Genomic DNA, 19,296 nt, shown 5'->3' on the forward strand with positions numbered 1-19,296 from the left:
ATGAGTTTTAACGTGGAAATCCTTAATCCCTAATGTATGGACTCCAGTCTAAGAGTCTATAGTGGAATTGAAACTCTCAAAGAACAGCAAAACCTTGACGACATTAAATGATAACAGAAAACATTTATTTGCAGTGCGACATACAAATCACACCCTACGCCAGCAAAGCACAGACAGACTGCCTCCCTCTCCCTGATTTGCACAGCTTATAATTGGCTAAAGAAAAACTCTACTAAGCAGTGTGAATTGTAAAAAACAAAGGCACACTCTTCTGCTGGCAGCTGTGTTACCTAGCCTGTAGCTATCTACAACTTGTTCTCAGTGTTCAAACTCAATCTAGCAACACAAAGTATTCACTGCTACATAATATCATTTCTAATATAATTCACATCAGTTTTCATTACGTCTTTCTTTTATGTAAAACAATCGCACACCCAGATAAAAAATATAAAGATGACATACAGCAGGCCAGCTTACTTACCTTTAACATTTTAGCACTTCATATCAAGGTTACTACAGAATGAAAAAAAGAAAATGCTGGTATAATGTGAGTCCAATGTGAGACTATTTTTGGAGTATTCATATATAGGCCTATATAGGTATATATTAGGTGTGCAACGGTTCACAAAATTCACAGTTCGGTTCGGTTCGATATTTTGGTGACACGGTTCGATACTTCGATATATATATATATATATATATATATATATATATATATCAGAGATTCCGTTAGCCGGTATTTACCGGCCATTGGCCGGTTAAATGTTTAATTGGCCGGTAATTATAAAGTCCACCGGCCACCGTGGCCGGCTGGGAAAATGCCTCTTAGGCTATTTTATCATTTAATCTTATTATTCACATAATTATTTGTCTAAAGCAGTAAAGCTACAACCATTAAAACCTATCATAATTTTACATTTGTATCATGTTCTGTGAGTCTGACGACAGCGAAGCTCACTGCTGCTGCTGCTGCTGCTGCTGCTGCTTCATGCTGCGCTGTGCGCATTAGATCAGTCTATATTCGTCGTACGATGGTTTCGCGCATTGAAAATATCAGAGCTTCAAGCTCACAACATGTCAGCAACGTGCCGCGCTGTAAGCTTGTATGTCTGCTATTTTAGATACGCAGGACGGCCATATGGAGAAGCACACATCACGTTTCACAGCTGACAATTCCAGCAGCTTGTCCAAATCAATGCAATACAGCGTGGGTTTAGTGTTATGATCCGAACAGAACTGGGGTTCTTCCGAGGTCATCTAGACCAAGCTGGACCCAGTAGACGATAATAAAAAAGGGACCCGAACTCTTTGGAATCACATGGATTATACAAGCACGCAAATGACTTTCTAATCGCATGGATGTGATGCCACTGTGGTGGTCAAAGCAACAGACTAACAGAGGCAAGTCAACCTTCCTCCTTGCGCCATCGTAACATAACATTAACAAAACAAAACAAAGGTTGTATGTTTGCATATTAAGGTTTAATGAGACGTGAAGCCAAAATCATATACTATTAACTTATTAATTTGTAGGCCACTGTGTGGCAGGGCACGCAAACGGTTCGCTTGAGTTGCGTCCACTTTAACTAGTATTCACTTCTTTTTTGGCAAGCGATCTAGGCCTACATAAGTAGATAGTTTAGGCTATTATTTCAGGAAAAGATTGCAATTGCATCTGTAATAAAGAGGAGCCCAGCGCTAACATAAAATGGTGTAATTATCAGTTGGGTGCACCATGCACACGCACATACAGTATCTCTTCTGCAAACACGTATGTGACGTTCATTATAATATGGCCGATAAATTAATTGATTGGCCGGTAAAATATAATCCTGCCGGCCAATGTGGCCGGCCCCAAAAATGCCTAGCGGAAACCCTGATATATATATAGGCCTATATGTACAGGTCTGTCCCAAAAAAATGTTTGGAGATGCCATAGCACCCCAAATCATAACTGACTGCGGAAACCTCCCCCTGGACTTCAAGTAACTCTGACTTCAGAAGGTTGACATTTCTCTATTATATATCCTTGATTTGAGTGGTCTTGTGTAATATTGTAAATTGTATTGTATTGGTAAATCTGTTCCAAATTAACCATACCAGCCGAATTGTTGCTTCCACTGTAAAGCGAGCAATTATGACCTGTTGTTGGAGAGTCGATGTAATTATGTCCATCATCAAATAACACACACTTCTATGTCACCCAAGATACCAATAAGATTGAGAGAGTTCTGAGTTCTGTGATGTTTATTCTATCTAATCAAATTGTATGAATCCACTCCTTTTGCATCTGAGTCTTGTCTTTGATTGTACTGAAATGAACTCTTGTGTGAGAATTCAGACTACTGCTTTGATTAAAGCTTTTGCCACAAAGTGTACAGCTAAAGGGTTTCTCCCCTGTGTGAATTCTCATGTGCTGCTTCAGGTTGCTTTTTACACTAAAGTTGGCTCCACACAATATACAGACAAAGGGCTTTTCCCCCGTATGCATTCTAATGTGCCGCTTTAGATGACTATTTATTCTAAAGCCAGCACCACATACCATACAGCTGTATGGCTTTTCCCCTGTATGCATTCTCATGTGCTCCTTCATGTGACTATTTGTGCTAAAGCTGTTGCCACAAACCGTACAACCGAAGGGTTTCTCCCCTGTATGAGTCTTCATGTGCTGCTTAAGATGACACGTTTGACTGAAGCTGTTGCCACAAACTTTACAGCTAAAGGGTTTCTCCCCTGTGTGAGTCCTGATGTGAAGCTTCAGATTGCTCTTCCGACTAAATATTTTGCCACAGAAAATGCAACTTATGGGACCAGCCTTGGGCTGGTCTTCCTCCCCTGCGTGAGTTCTCACGTGTGTCCTAAGGTCGTCCTTCACTCTAAAGCTTTTGCCACAGACTTTACAGCTGAAGGGTTTTTCCCCCGGGTGGATTGTCATGTGCTCCTGCAGACGGCTATTTCGATCATAGCGGTTTCCACAGACTTTACAGGTAAAGGGTCTTTCCCCTGTGTGAATTCCCATATGCCTCTTTAGGTCACTCTTCAAAACAAAGCTCTTGCCACAGACGTTACAACTAAAGGGTTTTTCCCCTGAGTGAATTCTCATGTGTCTCTTGAAGTCATAATTTAAAACAAAGCTTCTGTCACAAACTGTACAATTTAACGACTTCGCCCCTATGTGAGTCCTCATGTACGGCGTCTGTTTTGATGATTTCACATCCTGGCACAGCTTGCTGCTCATAGATAATCTTTGTCCTTCTGTATTTTGTGTCTTGCCTGATTTCAGTTGGTTCGGAACGGACTGAGCTTCCCTGGACGCCTCCCAGTCATCACTGTTTTCAGTGTCATGTTCAGAACGGTGTGAAGATACTATCTGAACATCACCAGTTGGTCGTGATGCTTCACACTCCTCTGCATCAGCTAGTGTAGTCATGTGGGGGGCCGCTCTCCATTCCGACATGCTGCCATTCCGACATTGACTTCTAAATGTCTGTCTTCCATAGAGGTTAGGGTTAGGTATAGGGCTACTGTCGGAATGGGGGGATGTCGGAATGGCAGCATGTCGGTGTTCTGTTGGGCTGCTGACTGGAGGGGCCGTCACTATGTTTTCATCATCTTCACCTTTCACTGTTAGTATTGTCATTGTTGACCAATCAGCCTCCTCTGGCCATTGAAGTAGCTCTTCCTGTTCCTCTTTAATCTGTGGAGAGACTGGTTCATCCTGGACCACACTAGGGCTCCCCTCCTGCTGTCCAGGGGAAAACTTGTCTTTACACACTGGAATGTGCAGGAAGTCTAGGAGAAGAAAGAAATAACAAGACAGATGTTGTATTTTTAACTTGAACACGGTTAGACAAAGACAATGAGTTCTTGAGTTCTGCAGACATTTCCATGATCGTGGAATCGTGGATTCCTGGTGGGTCTGAAGATTTTGGTGAGGTTTTGGTGACTGATGTAGCTCTCTTTGATAATTCCAAATTATTATTTTTTTTACAGTACCATCACCAGTTTAAAGTACCATCACCGTGAACAAGAATATTAGGAAAAAGGGTGTTCAAAGGTGGCCAAAGTCACATTTCCTTTAAATTCATGTAAGCTAGTGTAGTGATGCACGGAAGCAGGGATTGAACCCGGGGCTCCCACTCGCAAGACCAACACATAAACCGTTGTGCGATTGGCAGGGCTGTTGTGGGCTGGTTCATGGCTGTACTAACTACGGGGGCTAAAATCACCCCCACCGATCTTTGGAGCGAGTCCTCACGCTTCACACTTAATGCCGCGGACCGCTGCACACGACGTCCCCCACGCAAGGATATCACGCTCCTGCCGACTACGCCAGATTGTAGTGATGCGCGGAAGCAGGGATTGAACCCCACGTTACGTCATGCAGTGTGGGTCTGTTTACATTCCCCAGCAAAATAATAAATCAAACCTCGGTTCGAAGTGAAGCGGTGAATTTTTATTCTAAGTGTTCTAGAGCTATGAAATCTGTGTTCTAGATCTATACATTCTGTGTTCTAGATCTATACTTTCAATGTGCTTTAGTTCTATATTTTTATGAATTCTGAATGAATGAATGATTTTGTCTGGAGGGCCAAATTGTCATGTGAAGCTTGACCAATCCTCAATTCTGCATGCACAGGACATGTACGGGACAGACAAGGCCACTCCTTGGGAATATGGGAATCCTCAAAAAAACATGTATGGGACAGACAAAGCCACTCCTTGGAAGCGGCTTTCACCGCTTCAAAAACTAAAATAGATTGTAGCTCTTAACTCGCTCTTAATAGGTGTAACATCACCTGAATCAATGTTTTAGTTTGGATATTGTTTATTGCGAGCACAACCGACGGAGCAGGAGACGTAGACCAGAGTTTGCAGGGACACGCACTGTGAAAAGAAGACAACTTCCGGGAAAATTCAGCCCCACCTCCTAGAACGGTCTCTGCTTCATATCTTGACCAGGCTTTTTTCTTCGCAGATGAGTAAGCCTGGCTACGCGAGGCTAAGTGTCAATAGGGCTGAGCCCGATTGGCAGGGCTGTTGTGGGCTGGTTCAAGGCTGTACTAACTATGGGGACTAAACAGGCATTGACATTCTCTGGATTAATTTAACGTGTTCAGTGGCTCAGCGTGCCACTGAACACGTTAACATATTGTCTTCTGAATGACACATACCTTGATGCCCTTCTTCCTTAAAGTTAGGCGGCTCTGGTCCCTCCGGGAACAGACTATGGCTTCTCTCCCGCTGTTGAGAGGAGCTCTCCTCTTTACACGCAGGGAGGAGTGGGATATCTAGGACTAGGAGGAGGGAGGAGGCAGGCGATGTCAGCAGAAAGCAATTCTAAGTGCTTTCTGATTGGATAACACTGCTTCTCTAACTTGTTGATTTGTTTTGTAACAATCACCAGTGTTATATTTGTATATGCCTGTTGTTAAGCTGACAATATGCCAAGTTGACATGGTCACAATCAAAATCAAGGCCAAATGACAATGAATGCAATGATATTTGGTGGGAATCGTCACCTTCCCAAATACATGTATTAACTTTTGGTTCTAAAAGGTCAATGGAGAGTGCTTGGAGAGTGCTTTTCAGACCAATATATTTCAGATCAAGGATTAATGCCGTTTACCAGTAGTAGTAAGATGCTGAATGTCAACATAAATTTATAATACACTGGTATGGTCCTTTTTAAAGCCGTTGTGACAGTTTGTGAGCTTGTAGATCGGCTACTTTCAGCATGCAACCAAGTGTAAATTCAAGCATTACAATGCCATACAAATTTTAACTGTAGATTTAGACTAAAATTGTTTCATACATAGTCGACTAAAACTAGACTAACACTAAAACATTTCAGATGACTAATTAGGCTAATTGTGTTTTTGTCGTTGACAATTACATTTCTGTTTGGCTTGTAGGCTTTGAAGTTGCACATGGCAGATATGACACATAACCTGAATATACAAAGAAATTACATTTGACATATTTGAAAAACTTTATACTTAAAAAGATCATCGATAGTGGAAATAGCTGATCTACAAACTCACAACGACGCGTTGTGAGCTTGTAGGTCTGCTATTTCCACAATTATTGAAAATGTTTGAAAATATATTTCAACATGGAAACGATTGACATAATAATTGCAATTTAATATGTAGCCTACAATAATTGCGAATAGACGATTATGTAATTATTGTGACAGGCGGGCCAAGTAGTAGTAGGCCTACTATGCAAATAAATACAAATATGCTAATAATAATAATATATTCTGATATTTACAGCAAAGGTGGTAGGCTAAGGATAGGCTTTATTTTAATTTGTAATGTATTTATTTTACTGCAAACTAACCTTCTCCATGTAGCTTGACGTCTGGATTGATTACATGCTCCAGCAGTGCGTGCAGTCGGTCTATCTCTCTCTGGATGAGATGTGCGGCGGCGCTCAGCTTCCCGCTCACCAACACCCTGAGCTCCAGCTTCACCGGCCCAGACAAACCGCTCTGCTTGTCCAAGACCCACGATATCTCCTCCCCGAGCGAAGACAGCTGCTCGTTAACCGATAACCTGCAGACAACAGACTCTGTTTCACGCGCGTCGAGTGCTGTGTAAGTGTAATAATTGCCATTTTCCGTCGTCTTTGTTCCACACCACATGATGTGATGTGGTGGCTGATGGGGCAGCGCCGCGGTGAAAGGGATCAAAACACTTGTCGCCGCCGTCGTCAAGGCAACAACTACGCCTATGTTCGGCTAGCAACAAGAATATCCTAGCAACAATTACCCAGCAACAATAAAACTTCCGGTGGGGGTGGCCGATTTGCACATTAATTATGCATGCAACTCAAATTATGTTTCAGTGTACAAATAGGCTACCTCTAAATGGATAAATGCTGTTCTCTGATAGCCTATAGCCGTTACAAATTGGGCGCTGGACAGGAGACGGCTCTTTATTTTATTTATTTCACTAAACATCACTTGGTATGCTACTTAATAAAAGTCAGAATAACTAATGAAGAATCAAAAAATTTTATATACCATGATAGGGTAGGCTATCCTGGTTAGACGATAACCTAAAAAGCACTAGCTCAAACACACAGTGAGTTTACCAAGGGAGTGACTTTATGACAGCAACACCTGTCATAATTCCTCTCCCCCCCTATCTAATTATTGGAAATCGTTTTGATATTCGCTGTGTTTTAATCTTTACGTCCCTAGATCAGGGGTCTAGGCTACTATAGGGGGTCCTCCAAATCTTTGTGTGATAGAAACTTTTTTTAATATCAAACACTTGAAGTTCATATTCCGAGAACTTTAGCCAAAAATAGCCGTTCTACAAGATCACAACGCCTCGCAGCGCTTGTAGATATGCTATTTTCAGCAAAGTGGTTTGGTGTAGAGGGGAAATCGAGCAGACCAAGTACAGAGTGAAAGGTCAAGTTAATTAAGTATTGATGGTTCAAGTGGTTAAATATCTGAAAACACAAATTGACATGAATCCAAAATATACTGAGCATAGTGCTGTCAAACAGTGAAACTACCAGTATATGGAATCTCTGAAAAGGTTGTGGGGGTCCCTGGTTCATCTCTTGTTCAACTAAGGGGTCCTTGACCTGAAAGACCCCTGCCCTAGATGATAACCTAAAAAGCATTGTCTAGCTCAAACACTGAGTTTACCAGGAGAGTGACTTTATGACAGCAATGCCTGTCATTATTCCACTCCCCCTCTATCGAATTATTGGAAAGCAATAAGCACTTAATATTCGCTGTGTTTTCATCCTTAAGTCCCTAGAGTGCAACATGGTACACCAGTAAGACTCCCTAATCGGGAGATAAGCGACCCTGGTCTGTCCATGTTCATAACATGACTTTAGAGATACTGTGTACCGCTTTGCACGATTTTAGGGCAAAATCTGTAGGAGCAGTGTCCAAAAATGTGTTTTTAAACACTTGGCCTGATGGTGGCGCTAGATGGGACGGATGCATTTCACTGACATGAATGTAGAGATACTGTGTACAGCTTTGCGTGATTTTAGGGTAAAATCTGTAGGAGGGTTACATGTCTCCATTCCGACACTAACCCTATCTCTAACCCTAACCCTAAACCTATATAACCTCTATGGAAGTGCTGCCACTCCGACAATAAGAAGTCACTGTCGGAGTGGAGACATGTCAGAATGGAGAGCAGTCATCCTGTAGGAGCAGTGTCGAAAAATGTGTTTTGCAAGAATCGGCCTCATGGTGGCGCTAGAAGAGGGCCACATGAGAAATGATGGGTGGAGGTTGTGGTTTGGCAGCCAAGGAGCGTGTGTGCAATGTTTGGCATGGATCGGGGCAACGGTGGCGGAGATATGAGAATGGCAAAAGTGTGACGTGTGACTGACTGACTGACTGACTGACAGACAGACTGAATGAATGACTGACTGACTGACAGCCAGTGGAGGTTTTGATAGTAACTGCGACCTGACGGTCTCAACAAAGCCTACAAATAGCCTCCTAGGTGGGTGCTGGTGTCTGATGGCAAATCGTCCTGTGTACAGGTGCTAGATCCCACGAGAGTGCGTTGCTGCATGGGACAGAGAAAGGTCAATAATAAAATGAGTGACGATCGTGACCAACATGAAGACTCCAAACCTGCTTCCGCCTCCTACATCACGCAGACACAGGACGTAAACACACAGACTGACAGACAGACATAGATTTGAAAACAAAGAGGGAAAAAGAATATCTTGATGTGGCTGCTGTTCTACTCAGCGTTGTTGTAGGCTGCCGCATGGATGAGGGATGCAACAGTTAATCGAACCAATCAATGTAATTGATTATTTAAAAAAAGATAATTGATAATTTGATTTAAAAAAAAAACAATAATCAATCAATCATTCTAGGAGAAAAGTACTTTGAAAAAGGTTTACAAAAATAAGTGTGAAGATATCTGGTCTACAACGTCACAGCACGACGCAAGTAAGTGAAAAGTGAAAAAAAGAAAATAGTGATTAAAAAATAAAAAAATGAAAATTGTGAAAACGATTTACAAGCTCACAACAAGCTCACAAGTTACGAGCTTCTAAATCGTCTAATTTCACACACCACCGCCACACAACAAAGCATAAAATAAATAAATAAACGGTTAGTCGGTTCGCTGATACATCAAAACAATTCAAATTGCTTAATCAAACAAAGTAATCGACGGGATTATCGAAGAAAGAAAACAATCCATATAGTTTCAGCCTCCAATATGGATGCTTACTCAGCCGATAGGGCATGCCTTATTCCTCTCCTTCTCCTCACTTGCTTTTTTGGCGCTGTCCTTCTTGCAGTTCTCCTGCGACGCATGGTGGACCTTCGGCGTTAATCGCTTCGCCGATAGATCAAAACAATTCTAATTACTTAATCAAACAAAGTAATCGATGGCATTATCGAAGAAAGAATTACAATCCATAGTTTTATCTTCCTTCAACATGGATGCTTACGCAGCCGATACGGCGCGCCGCCTTCTCCTTCTCCTCACCTGCGTTTTTGGCACGGGCCTCCTGCGACGCCTGGTGGATCTTCTGCGTCTCCTGGTGGTTGTTGCGGCTGCAGCTGCGCGTCTCCTCCTTCTCCTGGGCCTCACGGATGCAGCCGAGGTCCTCCTCTTCGCGGTTCTCCTCCTCCTTCTCCTCCTCGCTTCTGCCTTCACTGGGGGAGCGGAAGCCTCCGCGGTAGCTAAAACTGGGGCGACGTCTTCCATCTTCTCGATTGAGGAATTTACTGTACTTTTAGTTTATGAGTTAAACAACCAATTACTTCTGTCTTGCTGAACTACAATTGTGTGCAGACTCAGTGCAGTTCCCATTAATATAGTACGTTGAAGCCAGTCTGTGACGTCACGTTTCTGCCCTGGCACTCAGGGAGTGTGCGTGCACAGTTTCGCTGCAATCGTGCCAACTGTGCCGGAGATTAGCTGTTGAGAGACGGACGGACACACACACGGATGGAGAGACAGGGTGCAAAACATAGTCTCGGCCATGCCTTTCGGCCTGGCGGAGACAATTACAAGAAAAAGTGCTCCCCGGGGAACACGTCTCCGTCAGGCCAGGAATAGGTTTTTGTGGGCCTGCAATGTTCGGAATTCAGTCATTATAGATGTGAATGGAATCACTGAGTTCATGATTTGAGGCATTTTGTTCAAAGCGAACGACACTTGCAAACTATGGACCTGGCGATTTTCATTTCCAGGAGGTCTGGGTGGGCCCATGTGCACACGCGGGAACTTATTGATTTTTTAATGTTAAAATAGCCTTACAGAAATCTCTCTCACTCTCATTTCTTGAATCTGTGTGCGTTCCAGCTCAATGTTTAGTGTGCAACCAGGCACAACAGTGCCGTGCGTCACGGCGCTATACGTCCACCATCAGCGCTGTTGTCGTCAACCGACAATAGCAGACTTAAAAAGAACCCAACAGTTGTAAAGTACTGTTATACCGCAAAAAACCTGTCTGTTTATCAGCTTATTATTAAACGCCCACCTTAGTAGGCCTACTTGTCTTGAATCACAGACTTTTTCCTCTCTACCTCTGCATCTGAGACCAGTCACGGTTGATCACTTTTAGACGCCCACATCTCCAACAGCGAATGGCAATCATTAATTTGCCAGATTGACAGTTCAACAACGAATGAGAACACACTATTCGCATCGGGGGTTGCAGATTCCGATCCCCACGATTCTCCCGGATATGGCCAGCATTTGGCCTGCAAGTTCTGGGAGACTTGGGATGTCTGCTTTAGATGCCAATCTTAAGTCAATTAGGATGGAACATGAGAGATCGGACATATCCGTCTTGATCACATGACTATAGAGATAAGATAATGTGTAAATATTTGTGTGATGTTTGGACAAAATCTGTAGGAGTTATATAAAGTAAATAGATACATGATTAAAAATTAAAATACAAAATGTAATAAATATTTGAAGTCAGGATTTATAAGGCATTTTTTGAATCTGCCTCAGTCCTGCACGCTTTGTGTTACTCCTGCAAATGTTGTATAAAGCTCAACAAAATCACCACACATTATTTTTGGGGTCATGTGATAAACAGATACAGAGCTCTGATATTCTACACCCATATAATAGGCTTTCAAAGTTTGTGGGAAGGAAGGATCTACAAGAAAATACCAGAAATCATTAACATTGTCCAACTGACCGCAAAGTTGGCGTTATTGAGGGCCTCTACACAATGCAGAAACAAATGTGTAAAGAATGTGCTGTTTGTTACCGACACCTTTTCTCTTTTTTTCCTAATCTTCACCAAATTGGGTACACATGTGACAATGAGCATCAGAGTTTCGATATTCCATATTGTTTACCTGTAATTGTCTTCCAAAATGAGTGGGAGGGAACAAGTAGGTCGGGAGTGGCTTATTGTCGGTATCAGCCGGTAACACGCGGGAGTCTGTCCCCGTTATAATGCGCTAGACCCCTGGGAGATGGATTGCTGAGGTGGAACGCCACACCCACCATCAGCTCCCAGTATTTGCCGCACGACTTGCCGCACCTAAGCTGTGCTACTCATACGCTGAGTTGGCGGTGCCCGGAATCAAACCCATGACCTTGTGGTCCAAAGGCTCTACCGACTGTGCTAACCGGACACAATGAGAGAACACTTCTTTACAAAAAGAAGCATAATGACCCCAACATCCAGTTGACCCTAAATTTAGAATTGCATGTTTGTTTGTTTGCTATGTTTTTTTTGAGCTGTGTTTTTTTTGAGCGGTGCTCCTGGAAGGAGCTAAGCTCCAACATCAGACTTTATCTGGGCCTTATGCCTTTCGGCCTGGCGGAGACAATTACAAGAAAAGGTGCTCCCTGGGGAACACGTCTCTGTCAGGCCAGGAATAGGCTTTTGTTGGGCTGCAATGTTCGGATTTCAGTCATTATAGATGTGAATGGAATCACTGAGTTCATGATTTGAGGCATTTTGTTCAAAGCGAACGACACTTGCAAACTATGGACCTGGCGATTTTCATTTCCCAGGAGGTCTGGGTGGGCCCATGTGCACGCGCAGGAACTTATTCATTTTTTAACGTTAAAAACGGTTCTGCACTGCGACAGAAATAGCCTTACAGAAATTTCTCTCACTCTCATTTCTTGAATCTGCGTGCGTTCCAGCTCAACGTTTAGTGTGCAACCAGGCACAACAGTGCCGTGCGTCACACCACTATACGTCCACCATCAGCGCTGTTGTGGTCCAAAGGCTCTACCGACTGTGCTAACCGGACACAATGAGAGAACACTTCTTTACAAAAAGAAGCATAATGACCCCAACATCCAGTTGACCCTAAATTTAGAATTGCATGTTTGTTTGTTTGCAATGTTTTTTTGAGCTGTGTTTTTTTTTGGAGCGGTGCTCCTGGAAGGAGCTAAGCTCCAACATCAGACTTTATCGGTGCTCTGAATCATGGCCTACAACTGTATTACATCTTGGCATAAAGAGCAAAGTTGGTTGTACGCCCAGGGTCACATTACTGTAAGCTTTGCAAGCCATTTAATGAAATCAACTCATAAATCTCACTGCTCACTTCACACTAGGTGTGATTTAAAGAAACATTCAGTATTGATTAACATTCAGAGATAATACTGAGACAAGATTTTTTTGCAAGCTGACTGAGTAGATGTGACATACAAATCCAGTCAACTCTAGCTCTGACAGCTCTTTTGTTATGTATTTTTGGGGGCTTTTTCTGCCTTTATTGATAGGTATACAGTAGGTTGACAGGAAATGGACAGAGATGGGAGGTGACACGCAACAAAGGTCATCGGGATCGGGACTCGAATCCGTGACACGCTGTCAGGCGGGATTACCAGCCTAGGTGCTTGGACCACTAGCATCCCCAGGCACGCTCTGACAGCTCTTGCCGCAGACGTTGTCGTCAGGCTTCATGGCCGGAAAGAGCAGCACCTCCTTGATGTTGTTAGAGTCTGTGAGGAACATGGTGAGACGATCAATGCCCATACCCCAACCAGCAGTTGGTGGCAGACCATATTCTAGTGCTGTGCAGAAGGTTTCGTCGATGAACATAGCCTCATCATCACCCTCAGCTTTGGCCTTGGCCTGCTGCTCAAAGAGCTCCCTCTGCCTGATAGGATCGTTCAACTCCGTGTAGGCATTGCAGATCTCCTTCCTCATCACAAAGAGCTCGAAGCGCTCGGTCAGGCCTTTGTCCCCCCGGTGTCCTTTTGCGAGAGGGCTCATGATTTGAGGATGGTCACAGATGAAGGTGGGGTTGACGCACGTGACTTCGAGGAATTCTCCCACCAACTTGTCGAGGAGGCGGGCAGTGGTTCTGGGGGGAGGACATTCCACTCTTCTTTGGGCACACAGCTCGTCAAAGAATTTGCGAGTCTTGTCACTGTCATAGGTTTCGGGAGGAGGGAACGTAACGTTCATTACCTTTGCAAGGTCACATGTCATGTTCACTCTTCTGAATGGTGGAGTGAAGTCAATCTCGTAGGCCTTTCCCTCTGGACCATCGGGATGATAAGTTACCTTGTACCCACCAGTGATGTGCTTCACCATCCCTGACAGAAGTTCCTCTGTGATTGTCATCAAGTCATAGTAATCGGCATAGGCCATGTAGAATTCACAAGTGGTGAACTCTGGATTATGAGTGAGATCAATACCCTCATTTCTGAACTGACGGCCAATCTCATACACCCTGTCTAAACCACCAACCACAAGCATCTTGTGGTAGAGCTCGGGTGCAATTCTCATGTGGAGCTTCATGTCCAGCTCGTTGTGATGAGTAACAAAAGGACGAGCCACTGCTCCGCCAGGAATCTGGTTCATCATTGGTGTCTCAACCTCCAAGAATCCCAGCTGGTCCAGGTAGCTGCGCAGGTAGGTGATGATTTTGCTACGCGTTACAAACTTCTGCCTCACATAGTCGTTGAGAATCAGATCCAGGTAGCGCTGGCGGAATCTGGTCTCCTTGTCTTTTAGCCCAGACTTGTGAAGATGTGGCAGCATATGCAAACAGGGTGAAAGTAGAGTCATCTCTGTTGGAATGATGCTCAGCTCTCCTTTCTTTGTTTTCCCAGGATTACCACGTACGCCGATGATATCGCCTCGTCGCAGCTTGTTGTTGACGGCTTCAAATTCTTCCTCAGACCTGTAGAACTTTGAGTTTGCCATAACCTGCAACTTGACACCTTCCCCTCGCAAGTCATAGAATAGCAATTTAGCACCAGCTACCCTCCTGGCATGGATGCGGCCCGAGACTTTAATTTCAACATCCGTTAGATGTACTCCCTGCTCCGGCTTTTCAGGCTGTAGATGGCTGTATTTCTCAATGAATTCTGTGAGTGACATATTCACATGATATTTATGTGGGTAAGGGTCCTCGCCCTTGCTCTTCAGAGCTTGAATGGCCTGGGTACGGATCTTGAAGTATTGATTAGGCTCCAGAGTCTCCTCATCCAACTGAAGGTCATATTGAGCTGCTTTATCATGGCATTCCTTCTTCTGCTCCGCCTGCTCTGTAGCTCCTTTCTCAGCTGCCTTCTTTTCAGCTTTCAGTTTCCTTTTTAGCTCATTTTTGCTGATGTGTGCGGTCATCCTTTTGTTGATATAAATTAGTTCTCCAGAGGGACTGGTTTCAAGGATTAGGACCCGCCGCTGTGGTGTCCGGTAAGAACTTAACCGAGATGTCTTGAATCGTATGGAAGGCTCAGAGGTCTTGCTGGGAGAAATAGCTGAAGGTCTTGAGATGGTTGGATGTGATGATAAGCTATGAGCTTCAGTGAACCTGGAGATAGAGTAAGAGTCGAGGAATGCTTCTGATCCTTCGATGAGAAGATGCCCCTATTTATAGGTCTTTATTCGTGTACGGTATGACATAGTTTAGTTTAGTTTGGTTACACCCCGCCATTCCGAAACACCGCTATTCCGAACGTTGACTTCTAACCCTAACCCTACCCCTAACCCTAACCCTAACCCTAACCCTTACCCTAACCCTAACCCTAACCCTAACTAACCCTAACCCTACCCCTAACCCTACCCCTAACCCTAACCCTAACCCTAAACCTAACCCTAACCCTGCTTCGGAATAGCGGTGTTTCGGAATGGCGGACCGTTGCCGTTTAGTTTAGTTTATTTGATCACTCACATACATTTTTCATCAGTCATACATCCACTTAGTCATTGTTACATGTGATCAAAAGGAATAGGCTGAAGCTGAAAGCTTGTGGATGCCTATCCTACGTATTCATGTAGTAAAATACAGTGATTAGTTCAAATCAGCATGATGTCATCCTGATGATGACAGCAGCTAGATATCTCCATATATGGGTCGTTTTTTTATTTATGTACGGTATGACGTCAGCGTGTTGTCATTCCTATGGAGATTACTGACTGTATGACGTGAGATCAATTGAGAGCCTTCTTTACAGTTGAGTTTGCGGCTGGAAAATAGCTTTGAACTTAAAGGGATATTCCACTTTCAACAGGGAGCAGTGGGCCTCTCTCCACATACAAACCCATTGTAACTTCAAACTCTATTTAAATGATAGATTCATTAAAAACACCCATTATTTTTTCTGTTGACTCAATTTACCTTCCTAATACGTGAGCAGGCCGTGTTTTTTCGATAACTTTTTTCATTTATTTTTAATAATTATTTGGGAAAATGGAAAAAATGAAATATAAAAAAAAATATTATTAAAAATAAATGAAAAAATCAAACCTCGGTTCGAAGTGAAGCGGTGGACAGATAAAACCTCTATTCTGAATGTATTTGTGGCTTACTACATTTTTTAAACCCTGAAGGCCAAATTATCATGTGAAGCTTGACCAATCCTCAAAGTATCCATTCATCTAACCGGGAGGGACATTGACATTTTGCTTTTTGAAAAAACCTATTCATTCTGGACTGATATTTTACACGTACGGGACAGGAAAAACCTGTTCATTCTGGCCTGGAGTGACCATATATGGACATAAGGTAACATACTTTGTGTTTTTGAAAAACCCTGTTCATTCTGGACTGAGATCACCATATATGGTAATTAAACGGACATTCTGTGGGACAGGAAAAACCTGTTCATTCTGGCCTGGAGTGACCATATATGGACATAAGGTAACATACTTTGTGTTTTTGAAAAACCCTGTTCATTCTGGGCTGAGATCACCATATATGGTAATTAAACGGACATTCTGTTTTTGAAAAAGCCTGTTCATTCTGGACTGGATTGACCATATATGGGCGTGATACACACAAAGCCATTCATTGGAAGCGGTTTTCACCGCTTCAAAAACGTATAAAAAAAACACAGCCTGCTCACATATTAGGAGGGTAATATGAGTCACCAGAAAAAAGAATGGGTGTTTTTAATGAATCTATCATGGTTAAAATGAAGTTTGAAGTTACAATGGTTGTGTGTGGGGAGAGGCCCTGGGCCTGGAGGGCCTGGTAACATTTACATCAAATATCTAAATATTCAATCAAGCTAATTAAAAACTGTTCAGGGTGTTCATAAAAGCCTGATTAGATGATAAAATTACCAAAAGTTTTTTTGAAAGTGAAATATCCCTTTAACCAAAAAGTCCTCGGCCTTGATAACGCTAATGTGGGGTGTGACTAGAACTTAAACCAGAATATATACAGTACTTCGGAAAGGGTTCTGGGAAGCTACTGTAGCTTAAGCCGAAGGAGTAGGTCTGATGAGTCTGTATGGATATTGGAGCTGCAGTGAGCACGATCGTAGTCGTTCGTTTCAATGGTATCATGTAAAGCCTAGTTGAGATAGTTATACTTATATGGAGTTTGTGATGTCAGTCGTAGATGTGTTGGTCATCTCCGTGTATGAAGACCCAAGTGATGATTTGGGGGTTTTACAATACAAACCCCAAAATCAATCCTCCAGTACTTATTTCCACATAACAACTCAAAGGTATATTAATGACATAGTTCAATATTGAAAATGGGTTGTTCTCCCCTTTACATTTCTAATTTCATGACATGCCTGAGTGAATTGGCTTGTGTTGTATGTGATGTCAGAACAGAAGCTCAGACAGCATATAAAGTTGGGGTAAGGTGTAACAGGTGAGCATTTGACAGTGCTATATAACCAACCAGACAAGAGAGCAAGCAAGTGAGGCGTTTCCACAATGGCAACGATGCAAAGAAGACTTCAAAAGGAATTGTTAACTCTGCAAAATGATCTACCCCCAGGAATGGCGCTCAATGAAAACAGTGTACAGAATAACATCACGCAGTGGATTATAGATATGGAGGGAGCCCCTGGCACACTCTATGAAGGAGAGAAGTTCCAGCTGCTTTTCAAATTTAGCAGTCGGTATCCATTCGATTCACCCCAGGTAATGTTCACAGGAGATAACATACCGGTCCATCACCACGTGTATAGCAACGGTCACATCTGTCTGTCTATTCTGACAGAGGACTGGTCGCCAGCTCTCTCAGTGCAATCGGTATGTCTTAGCATTATCAGCATGTTGTCCAGCTGCAAAGAGAAGAGGCCACCACCTGGTAACGACTTTTACGTAAGCACGTGTAACAAAAATCCAAACAAGGCCAGATGGTTTTATCACGACGATACATGCTGATAATGCACAAAACCTTGTTTACGACGTGGCACCGTATGTCCCCCAAATCTCGCATACGGAGAGGACTGATGTCACGTTAACGTAGTACTGCTGGACCACATACAAAGTTTCAAACTTTTTTTTTTGGCCGTCACACCTCACCGGACACTAGGGACGTTTTTACCAGGAGGGTGGGGAAACATGTTAAACTCACAGGAGGCAATTCAGGGTTCCAGATTCTAAACACACTTGAAAATCACAAAAGAATCTGCACAGACAAAAAAAGAAATTAAAACCTCAAATGCACCACAGCAAGCTTCTAGAGCGGTGTTCTTGGAAGGAGCTAAGCTCCGACATCTGGCTTCGTCCCTACGTACGCCCAGGGTCACATTGACCAAGATTTGCGGGGCGCTTAATGAAATTAACTCGCACCACTCACTTCACACTGGGTGTGATTCTTTTTATTTTTGTTAATGTTGTAGTAAATTGGTTCCCAAGAATTGTGAATGATGAGTGACCCTCCGCCTAAATATAAACAGGAAGTGTGCTGGAGAACTGCCCAATTTTGGCCTCCCTACACCCAACAGCCAGCCAAAAGCCTGGGATTTCACACAAGAACAGGTTCAAAACGTGAGAGGAAAGGAAAGACGGAGATTCTCCAGGTGAAGAGAAAGACGTTGGTTGACTACAACGTCTTTTGTTGATTTTCATGTGTGGAGCCAACAGACAAGGGCACCGACATTCATAACTATGAGATGATCATTGGTGTACGAGCAAGTCTAGACTTCAGACCACTCTGATGAACGAGGAACTGACCAATGAAGGCTCTGGATGTGATCTCCATTCCCCTGTAAAGAAGAGGCGATGGTCCCCACAAGTTCAAACAAAAGATGCACCTGGCCCATATACCTGGGGAAACAGACCTCCTTTGACGACTCCTCAACCACATGGGATGGTGTAAAGGCTCACAGTGTAGTCAGCCATCTGGTCTCTGATGGAGATGTTTCTGGAAAGAACCAGGATACAGACAGGGATTTGATTCCCATCCAGCCGTACCATTTGCTGCATGTCATTTCCGTATTCTTCTTGTTTGACTGTCTCTGTCAACTGTCTCAATCAAATAAGACTTAAATAAAGCAGCACTGACATCCAAAAAAGGGAAGGAAACTGCTCTTTTATTAGCTAATATTTGGATGATGTCATGTTGGGAACAGCCAATCAAATTCATTCACTGTACGTACATTCTCTCGATTTCTCCCCTCACCCGCAGCCCGCACGAACTTCCTTGCACTAAACTAGGAAGTAAGTGACTCTACATGAAAATGTATTTTATATATAAATCTGTGTATATAGAAATTATATTTCTGCACAAATGTCTTTGTTACAATGTTTGTTTATGCTTATTTATTGAAATGGCGAAAACGCTAAAATTAGCACTCTCTGGGTGTCCGGAGGGGCGGGGGGACTTGGCGCTCCCCGGGCAGACAGAGTGGACCAGGGAGAAATGTGCAGCGTTTCTGAAACTATTAATTTCAAAAATACACACACACACACACACACGTGTGTGTGTGTGTGTGTGTGTGTGTGTGTGTGTGTGTGTGTGTGTGTGTGTGTGTGTGTGTATCCTCCTTCAAATCAAATCATAAGTCGCGTGCCGTTTCAAACTGTTTTCAGAGAGACCATGCATGTGACTTACTGTATGTATCATACATAATCATTTCAGGC

General features: G+C 43.2%; 2 protein-coding genes across 2 annotated transcripts; one reads left to right on the plus strand and one right to left on the minus strand.

Moving 5' to 3' along the window:
• Positions 1-12,837: 12,837 nt before the first annotated feature.
• Positions 12,838-14,586, minus strand: LOC308298067 (lysine--tRNA ligase-like; the record flags this gene model as incomplete). Its single annotated transcript, XM_080741630.1, has 1 exon — positions 12,838-14,586. One exon carries the CDS (start codon positions 14,584-14,586, stop codon positions 12,838-12,840), a length of 1,749 nt encoding a protein of 582 aa, XP_080597756.1.
• Positions 14,587-17,130: 2,544 nt separating this feature from the next.
• On the plus strand, positions 17,131-17,592 carry LOC308298424 (ubiquitin-conjugating enzyme E2 W-like; the record flags this gene model as incomplete). Its single annotated transcript, XM_080742016.1, has 1 exon — positions 17,131-17,592. The coding sequence occupies exon 1, from the start codon at positions 17,137-17,139 to the stop codon at positions 17,590-17,592; it is 456 nt and encodes a 151-aa protein (XP_080598142.1). The 5' UTR covers positions 17,131-17,136.
• Positions 17,593-19,296: the final 1,704 nt, after the last annotated feature.

The sequence above is a fragment of the Nannobrachium achirus genome, assembly GCF_963921795.1.
Source record: "Nannobrachium achirus genome assembly, chromosome: 14".
Lineage (NCBI taxonomy): Eukaryota > Metazoa > Chordata > Actinopteri > Myctophiformes > Myctophidae > Nannobrachium > Nannobrachium achirus.